General features: G+C 41.8%; 1 protein-coding gene across 2 annotated transcripts in view; it reads left to right on the top strand.

Annotated features, from left to right (window-relative positions):
- AIDA (axin interactor, dorsalization associated) overlaps positions 1-10,495 on the top strand; it is a 53,627-nt gene that overhangs the window by 34,542 nt on the left and 8,590 nt on the right. Inside the window, exons 5-8 of one of the 2 annotated variants that reach the window (XM_006029186.3) lie at positions 3,408-3,471; positions 4,157-4,263; positions 6,952-6,963; positions 9,684-9,806. In XM_006029186.3, coding sequence (XP_006029248.1) covers positions 3,408-3,471; positions 4,157-4,263; positions 6,952-6,963; positions 9,684-9,806 — 306 coding nt within the window. The remainder of the gene's footprint in view (positions 1-3,407; positions 3,472-4,156; positions 4,264-6,951; positions 6,964-9,683; positions 9,807-10,495) is intronic. The other variant, XM_025210636.1, reaches the window with a different exon arrangement.

The raw sequence follows: 10,495 nt of genomic DNA, 5'->3' as shown, positions 1-10,495 counted from the left end.
TATATATATAGTTTAGATTAGATTAATATTTGGAAAGATTTTCTCAAAGAGTAAGGTTTTGTAAAGTTTCCTGATCAGATTCTGCATTTACCTGACTCTTGGGAGTCTGTTCCATAGTAAACATCCCCATAAGACTAAATGCTCTATCTTCAGGCCTTGCATGCTTCATCCTAGTATTAGTGATGCACACTGTATGAGAGGACCATGTTGTTCTTAAATCAATATTTGGTTGTTGTAGTGGGAGTTTGATCTGTTAAGACTGAAACCTGAAGTTGGTATGTAGAACTGACAGGGAGTCGCTTGAGGACAGGATTCATGTGTTTGTGGGTGCCTGAGTCATAGAGCAAGCAGAGAGCTGCAGTCTGTTCCAGCTGCTGCCTGTATGTCATCCTCCTATACAGTGACTTGTAGTAGCCCATCTTGGAAGTGATACATGCGTGGATTACTGTTGCCCAGTCTTTGTCTGAGGGGGAAGAGATGATCTTTTAGTGAGCCTGAAGGTGGAGTAAGTCATTTTTTAAACTGATGTTGCGTGATCCATCAAGCTTAGTGAGGAGTCAAAAAGACTTTGTATCCTTTTGAGAAATGAGGGGGAGGCTGTGTGCCTTTAATGGGAAGTGGAGACAATGCCTTAAGGGAAAGACTTTGACCAGCATCACTTCAGTTGTACTTGTATTCAAGCTGCACCATCTGCTCTGCATCCAAGAGTTAATTTCTCTAAGAATTCAGACTCTACCGAAGTGACAGTGATTCCAATAACTTGATGAATCAAGTTCAAATCCCTGACCTTGACTTCAAGGGTACTTCATGGCCTGAGGCTAGAACTCCAATATACCATCTTAGAGCTGTGGTATGAGATGAGTTGTTGATAACTTTGCTCCTCTGGCACAAAGGGAACCTCCATACTGTAAGAGTAAAGCTTATCCATGTAGGAGTGGGGGAGCAATTCCAGACTAGAATGAGCTCCCCCAGGAACCAAGGGCCATCCCAGACTTTTGCCCCTTCAGCACCTAGTACAGTGCCCATTTCTTTGACCTTCTGTGCATGTAGTTGGGTTTTCTTTCAGCAGTATGAACTTTGGGCAGGGTAGGGGTGGTAGAAGAAGAAAAAAAATCTCCAAATCAAATGCTTTGCTGTAACAGTGGCACTCCCGGTGGGAGGATGAGAGAGAACAAACTATGTGACATGTTGCTTAATATGCTACCGGAAGGAGCTCAGGCTTTGGTAACAGGGACATTATCAAAACCAGTACAGAGCAGTGTAGGAGAAATGCTAGGTTACTAGTGTTAAAATTCTTATTGCTGTTTTGCAGACCAGGGTCTTTGGGTGAATTGCTATTTTAAAATTTAAGTTCTCATACCTCCATGTTTTGAAGCAAGAGAGAATCATCCTGATTGTAGGCATATGCCTTTTGCTGTTCTCATGGAAAGCTTGTGGCAAGCTTTAAATTGGCTGTGTGTACACATTCAAATAATCTAGGAGAATTCTTCCAGGTTTGTTCTCCTGGTGGAGAAACTTACCCAGACCTGCACGTACAGACATTTGAATGGTGAAGCCCTGAAGAGTGGAGAGCTTGTAGTGCTGACATGTGCAGCCGGAGGGGGGCCCTTGTGCACCATCTCTGTGCTCTGCAGGTTCCCTTAGTCTGCTTGGTGACAGATGGCAACAGTGCATCGGGCAGCCCTGATTGCCTGGTCCAGACTACTACCCATAGTCAGCCTGTGTTCCTCTGCAGCACAGTTTGGGGATTGTGAATAGGGCATGTTTGGCTCCCTGCTGGAGCAGCAAAGTCCAGCGAGTCGCGCACACTGTCTCTTTCGAGAGAAGCCACGGCATGTACTGACTTTCAATCTCCCAGGAAAAACTCCTGGGAGTTATTTAACCTTAGTTGCTCGTCAGCAGCAACTCTTCCAGGAGACACTAAATATCTGTACAAGGCCATTATCTCTGAAGGGAAAAAATAGAAGCAATTTGCATGTGCTCAGAGCCTTATGGGAGCTTGGCAACTAAATTCTCAAAGTTTGTCTACGCTGGTCATTCTCCATCTTCTTGCAAAACCAGCAGTTATGTTGCACTTGTTTACTCCTGACCAAGTGATTGAGGCTGTGGGTAGGCATTGTGTAAGCAGTTTTAAAAGAGGGGAGATTGTTCAGGAGCATGCCTTAGCTGTTTTAATTTATTATGCTTCTATATTGTTTTATGTTGTGCTAGACCTTTCTTAACTTTAAGCCTGAATGAAACTGGCTTAAAGTTGCAGTGGCTTACTCACTTATGCAACTGTTGGGGTAGACTGATATAACAATTATGCCAGTATAAACTGTTCCAATATAATTGTTAGATCTTTGTACATCTTGAGTTATGCTTGTCCAACAGTCGCGCACCCACCAGGGAGTCTGGTTGCTGTGGCCTCAGACACAGGATCTGAGGGCAGGAGACTGCCTTCTGTGCTGGTAGAGATTTTCCTGCTCGGGTCAGGCAACTGGGAGAAGAAAGAAGCTTCCTACCAGCCTGACTTAAATACTTAAGATTGAGAAAATTAGGGATTGAAGCAGAGGAAAGAAGGACAAGGGGGTAGGAATGGAGTTGAAAGGTAAGATGGATTTTGGGAGCAGAGAGGGGGAGAACTGGGTGCCCAGTTCCTTTGAGTGCTTTTGAAATATCCAGTTTTCAGTACTTTGAATCTGCTTTAAATAGTGGACAAGAGAGAGGCTAACATCCTGATAATTTCATACTATAACAAGCTTCCTGTGCTAATCTCATGACTATAGAATAGCTGCTTTCAGGAAAGTGTCTGCAACAGCCTTCAGTATCCACTAGGCCCGTCAGGTTCTGCTGTTTAATTCCGAGTGGAAGCAGAGTTTTCCTGGTTCTTAAATCTATTTGTCTTCCTTCTAGGCTTAAGTAGACCATCATGACTCAGGCAAATTGCACTTTACTAACAGCAGCAGAGTCAGACTTCCACCTACCAGTTTTGGCTGAGTGTTCACTAGGAGGGCACCCTTCACATGCATTAAAGAATGTTAATTCTGGAGGATTTTCATTCAAGTGTGTGTTGGTAACCCAGTGTTCCTCTTGAACTCCTGGCAACCATTGCTTGTCCCAGAATTACTACCCTTGGATTGCTAACCATGCAGTAAGCCCTTCATTTCTCTTCAGAATACTTTATGAATATTATTTTGTTAACAGTGCAATATGTGTAAAAGCTTGCTTTTCAGGTTGAAGTACACTATATGGGAATAATTTATGTTGAGGTAATGTTATAAACTTAATAGTGCTATCACTGTCTTTTTGGTGCACCCTGATATATCTGTTGCAAAAACTCCACAAGAATAGATATCTGGTGGGTGGGTCTTTGGGAGTTTTGATGATCTTTTCTTATTCTTAAAGCAACTTTTTTTCCTTTACAGTCTTAAAGAATATTCTCACCTATAATAAAGAATTCCCTTTTGATGTTCAGCCTGTTCCACTCAGGTAAGGAAAGAAGAATTTGTGGATTTGTACATGTACAGGAAACCCTTGCTATTCGCGATTCGCAGTTTTGAATATTTGTGGTGTGAATATTTGAGCGCACGCGCTCTCCCCGCGCATGCGCTTTCCATAGTGTATAGTGTTATGGTGGCATCAGCGTCTGTGGGAGCTCCACACTTGCCACCACTGCGCTCCCACCGCCACCTGCATGTGCTGTTCATGAACACAGACGCAGAACGCAGATGTTCACGAACGCATTCACGGATTTCCCCATTCATGGGGATCTCTAGACCGTATCCCCCACAGATGGTGAGGGTCTCCTGTACAACCAAATTGGTATGAAAGGTAGTCTTGTCTAGTAGCTAACCGGGAACACTTCATCTGTTTTCTCCCTTGCCCTTCACATGTGCTGAAGTCATAAAAGTTCTTCTGAGCCTAGTGGAAAAAAAAGTGGGCTCTGCGTAGGTTCAAAATTAAATGCCACTTCGGAAATTTGGCCCTTAATGTGTCTATCCTCCTCCTGTTGCTTGCATGTTAGCTTCCCAGAGTTAATTAGTTAGTAGACGTGGCACTTGGTTGTATGTTGTGTTACAGTGTAGTTGTGTTGAACTATACTGGGCTATGGAGTCTTTTGAATTGTAACCTTTATTTTTAAAGCACATGCCCAAGTTTTCTGTCTTTCTCACAGGAAGATCTTGGCACCTGGAGAAGAAGAGAACTTGGAATTTGAGGAAGATGATGAAGAAGGTGGGGCTGGAGCAGGGTCTCCAGATTCCTTTCCTGCTAGAGTTCCAGGTAGGATAACCAGCTTTGTCTTACGACATCTCACATGTCGAGGGTAGGGGGGAAGCTACATTAAGACTTGTTTATGTGCTGTTTATGAGACAGCAGTTTCTAGTGAGTTCTGGTTCATGTTCAGTGTCTTGTGAATGGCTAGATACTTAAGCAGTACACATCCTACAGGAGTTTCTGACTACATGCTGAATATGATGGAGTTTATGGATAAAGCATCATAAGCAAGTGCATACTTCTTTGCCACTGTCCCTTTGCTCTTCCTGCGGTTTGGAGAGTTTGGATAATGAAGTAACAGCCTATGGGAAACTACAACTCTGTATGTGAGAAATGCACACTCAATGCTTCTTCAACAGATTCAAATGAGCTTAACTTACTGTACTTTCTCTCATACAACACTCCTTTAAATAAGATACATACCTTCATTTTGAAAGGCAGAATGAAGGAAAAAGATCTTTCCTTGAAAATATGGGTAAGTAGCAGTAAGTGACTGAGTAGCAGCAGCTAGGGAGTTCATCGTGGTCATTGTGCTGTTCCCTGTGGTGCACATGCAGCGTTACATGCACTTAACTTCACCTTCCCTCAGGCTTATGCTACAGAAACTGTTGATTTCTTGGTTATAATACATGCCCCAAAGTCCAGCAGTTAATTTTTTGGGAGGGATTGGGGAGCAGAAAATTTTAATTTAGACATCTTTTGTTTGTATCTTTTTCTTCCTTGAGATCAAAATGGTGAATTTCTGAATTTTGGGAAGGGGTTTGGAGATTAGTACTAGTATTATAACATGTGAATGCAAGGAAAGAACTGAGATGGGCACTCCATCTATATGATCAGGGCTCCACTTGGCACTATGATAATTTTATATAAAAGATTTCTGCGTGCCATCACTTATCTAGTGTAGTTTTAAAAGCTTAGTGGAAGTGGTGCAGACTTTAACTGACTAGGCTTGTAGTACAGTACATAATTACAACATTTGAAATCAGCTCTCTTGCTGTCTCTGCTCTTTGTTATGGGAAATTGTATGTAAATGTGAGTTCTGTCTTGGTTTCAAGTCTAGTGTTGACCATGGCATTGTTTTCTGTTTTCCACTGTATCTGTAAGCCAGCTTTGAAACCATATTAATGGACAGTACTGTGAAAAAAATCAGGATGAAGATAATTCTAAGGATTCTAAGAAGCTAATTTTAAGAAATGTTTCTAAAGAGTTTATCTTGTATATAACATAATGAGCCAAATGCTAATGTCTCAGTAAGAAGCTAAATGGCCAGTGAGGTTTGAAGAAGGAGCTACTTTAAAGAAAACAGCCTCATAAAGAGCAGGAAGGCAGCTTGATAGAAATGGATGGTATAAAAAAGAAAAAAGCACAACTTTGTTTAAGTTGCCTTTCATTGATTGATTGTTCGCTGACAGCTGCTTGCTAAGAATTGAGCTGCAGCCTGTAGCTCACTTGCATCCATTATTACATGTGCAATTAAACTGATAACAAGAATGAAGCGCGTGAACCAAACTGCCTTCCAGAAGAGGGGTTCTTTCTGTTGGGATTGACCAGGGTGCATCAGCAAAGCATTTTGGGGAAGTTTACTGATCTCCTGCACTGGTAGATCTGCTCTGGAGGTAACTGGTCACCTCTCTCCCAAGCTGTAAGCAGCATCTTGGGAAGCATTCAATTCACATGGACACAGTGTGGTTCTGTTTGGAACAACAAGGAGGTGAACGTGGTACTCTTAGTTAGCCTTGTTCCCTGGGTGCACCCACAGTTGGATCTGCTTATTGTAGTTACAAATGTTTGCTGCTTTTTATCCTTTGTGAGCTGTCTTGGCTGTGCAGTACTGACAGAATGAGCTGGGTCCTTCTCCTCCTGGTAAATTGCTAACAGAACGAGTCGTTCTGATTTGTCCCGATCAAACACTTCTGTGCTTCCTGAATGAAGACAGCAGGTTGTACAGGTGCACCCGAGGACTTCATATGGTGTGCAAAACTGCCAGAAGAGGGGGTGTGCGTCAGGAGGAAAGAACCCAGCTTGATTCTACAGTCAGGTTGAGATGGCCGGATTGACCGAGACCTCTGTTTAGCTGAAACCTTTGTGCGCTGGAAATGGAAACCTGAGCGAACATCACGGCCTAGCATGCCTTTTTCTCACGGAAACTTTCTTTTTTGAGGGAATAGGATTACACTTTACATAGAGGTGAGGTCACCACCTCATAAACTAAACACTAACATTTACTTTGTCACCCAAATTGCTCTGTCAGTTCACATCCAGCCTTTCACTTAGCCTTTCTTCTTGAAGGCTAAATTAAACTGTCTTAATGCAAACACACTAAAATGCCTTGAGTTGTTTTTCCGTCTTGGCCAGTTTGAATTTATCTTTCCTGTCGCATGTAAACATTGGTGTGGCACGGCTCTTGACATTACGTCGACTGGTCTGTTTGTCTTCAGGAGTCGGCTCATCATTTTTCTGTGGACAATAAGGCCCCGACTAAACTAAACCATTAACAGAACTTTCTGACCTGAGGCCTGTGAAGCCTAAACACGGTCTTGGGTGAATTAATATGTCTACGTTGTACTTCCCTCACAGGCTTTGCTTCTTGTATGCTTTTAATCCGTATATCATAACTGTATTGTCTAACTGTCCATGATCTTGTCTTCTACATGCATGGCTTCATCATTATCATATGCTACTCCATTCATCCAGGAGCAACTGAAGGTATGACAACCTCTTTATATATTCAGTAACTTTGATCACGTTGATGTTGTTAATGGCGTCTTTCATGTACATCTTAATTCCAAACGGCAAAGTATAGCTGTCTAGCACCGAAAAAGTTTGAGGCTTTTTTGGTTGTGAAAATCGGGTGAGAAAAAGCTCTGGTGAAGCACATTAGATGGCAGTCTAGAAACTTGGCTCTCTTGCATGCTTTGTCTAACAACATTATGACTTGCATGTGTAGCAGGGTTTCCTTTGAGGTGAATGCCTGACTGGATATGTCCTGCTGACTGGAAACCTTTCGTCCAGAAAGTTGTGTTACCAGGGTATCTTGGTAAATACACTGGTACTTTGTTCTTTCACGTTTGATGGCTCCCACAAAAATAAGTAGAAGGCTCCCTTGTCACTTGATCTGGAACTATCGAAGTCTCTCCTGGATCGCTTCACTTAAAAAGGAGAATGTGAATGCTGAGTGATGACTATATGCCTCAGGTTCAAATACTATATAGAGGTTGCTATAGCTCCAACATAAAACAAATCTAGTGACTTCGATCTAATTTCTAGTTAATATCACATATATGATGGACTTGTTCTTTGTAAGTGGTTTTGGGGATTAAGGTGCCAGGAGATGGGGCTACCCAAGGGAGGGAGGGAATGGAAGAGTTGAGCTTGAATCGTATTCCTACTTGGCGGTTAGTAGAGGACTTCATAGAGTTAGTCCAGCACTCTCCAGAAGCAGCAAATATTAGAGGTTTGTTCTTAATCACTTCAATCTTTCCAAGAATGAGACTTGGAGAATCACTTGAATCAAATATTCTACTGACAGGCAAAAAAGTTTCCATCCCTGGATAGCGCAGAAAAAATTGGCATCGTGGTTTTTTTTTACCTTTGACTGGGCCTCTCTTCTCTGCAAATGACTTTGGTGTGCCTCTTTTTCTATTTTTGGGTCAGCGGAAGATGGGAAATGCATCTCTAAACCTTTCAGGAGTAGAGAGAGGCTGGTGAAGTACAAACCCCCATTTCCTAAAAATAACGAAATGGAGAAGCGTCTCTAATAAACGTAGCATAAAAACACATGGCAGCCTGAAGCGGGGTATAGGTATACACACACTAGTAGAGAAGAGAATATTTATCTCTTATATAATAAAAATCTCCAGTATAATTACCTCTGTTTTTAGTGCTGTTGGGATTGTCCAGTTAAATCTCCATTAGTCTATTCCTCATTCTCAAGTTTAAAACCTGTCCCATTAACATTAAGTGCTGGGGACCGAATTCCTCCTTGGAGGGCAGGCGAGTATGCATGTGCATGCCGTTGTGACCCATTCTTCAGTGTACAGCATGTTTCTTTGTAGTGGCTGGTGCACAGTGGCTGTGAGTCTACTACAACCACTACCAGGGTAATAACAAAAGTCCTTGCTGGCTCCCAGGGGTGGCTAGATGGACATACGGCTCCCACGGAAGTCCGTGCACAGTTGTAAGGAGAAATGCATGATGCTTTCAAAGCCTGCCTCTGCTAGTTGTCTAAAAAAATCTTAGGTTCTCCAAGTCTCAAAACCTTTTCAAATCTCAGTAAACGCTTTTTTAAAAACTGACTTGATTTTTCTCCCTGCTCCCGACCTTCACCCCGAGAGAGGTTTTCTTTTCATTATTTATTTTATGGCATCCTACAATTTGCAATAAAAATAAAGCTTTAAATTAAACATGCTCATGTCTTTGATTACTATTTCTCTTAGGCATGTAAGACTTTTAGTAGTAATAACAACAAAGTGTGGATTAAAATTTCCCCATTTTCTCTAATATCAGCATGCAGGAAAGAGCCTGCGGCTGGTTACAAGGGTCTCTGACTTTCAGTGCTCCTGACAACTTAGACTTCATGGAGACTGCCAGCTGTGCTAACTATATACTTTGACATTAGAGGGATTCCTTTTTGCTCTCCATCTGAGGATAAAAACTTACTTGATTTTTCTTGATGTTTAGCTGGAAATGATTTCCCCAGTACTGAGGGAACATGAGAGTTGCACACGTTTTTTTAGTTTATTTTTTTTTGTGCTGCTGCCTTTTTGAAGTCCACAGCTTGTAGAACCATGAATGAACGCTTCTCCAGAAAACCCTTTTTTTTTTTTTTTTTTTTTTTCCCCTCCTGGTATTTCTCTGATTTCAGTGGGTAGTGGGGATCATATCGATATTGCATTCCCTTCTCTCCGTTGAAAGGTGTTTGAATTAGTGGACTAAGCATTGCATATGAAATGCCTGGACTCACTGCAGCAACAGATTATAATTCCAGCAGATGAGAGTTAACCCTTTAAAAGTGTACACAGTTCCATACAACTTAGTGTGCATGCAAACCAGAGACCTTAAAACCAAGGGTCCTGTCTGCTCTGTTTGATGTAGCCACAACACTTCCTGCTAACGGGCGATTTTTACCTTAGTGTTGTCCAATAGCAGGCACTGATTTATCACTTTTTACCCCAGAGGTGGTTGCATTTTAGTGTGATATAATAGTATTGGCCGAATATAAAATGAAGGTCATGCTTTGCTGTAGTTGTATGTATCATCTGGATGAGACTTCTGGACTTGATACAAAAGGAACCTGATTCCTGGTTTTAGTCCACTAGAGCTGATAGTGGACAAAGACTTTTGAGAGCAAGGATGATGAGTAGGGTGGGGGCCTTTGCTGTCAGAGTCCCAAAGGGTTAATGCCTTGATTTACTGTCTGTTGCCAGGAACTCTATTACCCAGGCTGCCATCTGAACCCGGGATGACATTACTTACCATCAAAATTGAGAAGATTGGTTTGAAAGATGCCGGTCAGTGCATTGATCCTTACATCACAGTTAGTGTAAAAGGTAATTTTTTCTCTTGCTTTCACACTTTCATTTCTGCTGCACTTGGGGAGAAATGCGTTTGACAGAAACAATATTAGACTTCAGTGTGTGGTGATAAACTTGTTGAAGAGCTTTACTTGTTCTCTATTAATAGTAATACTTTACAAAGCTGCCAGTTTATCAAAGAGTGAGAAGATCGATTTTTGTTTTGATTAGCATCCTGGATCTCCCCATCACTGGCCATCCATCAGCCAAAGTTTTGGAAGTGATGTGCTCTGCTCTGGGTTTTTGTGACCACATTCAGCAGTCAAACCCTCTGCTTTAGTTGCTTCTAAATGTGAAGTCTCTTCCATGTAAAGATGAATGTGGAGCCCAAATCCTGCCCTCTCCTACACCAGCATGCACTCGTACACACATGCACACTGTTTCTCTCCATGAGCTGCTGAAGATGCAAAACATTTGTGTTTAATGATGAGGCTGTGACTCTTCAGCATTATTCTTAGATTCTAATTACGCTTCATGTCCTATCTCTCACCCAATTAGTCTCTGTTAATTGGTTGTTTTGTTTCTGCCTCCAGCTGGTTTAGAGATCAAGATTTGTGGGGACAGTGGCTACAGTTAATGTCTGGCAACATCCACTGTGGGTTAAATCAAGCATGAAAAATGGAAATGATTTCTGACCATTAGTAAAAAAAAAAAAAAAAAAAAAA

The sequence above is a fragment of the Alligator sinensis genome, unplaced genomic scaffold, assembly GCF_000455745.1.
Source record: "Alligator sinensis unplaced genomic scaffold, ASM45574v1 scaffold266_1, whole genome shotgun sequence".
NCBI lineage: Eukaryota > Metazoa > Chordata > Crocodylia > Alligatoridae > Alligator > Alligator sinensis.
This window is presented reverse-complemented; position numbering and strand designations above follow the sequence as displayed.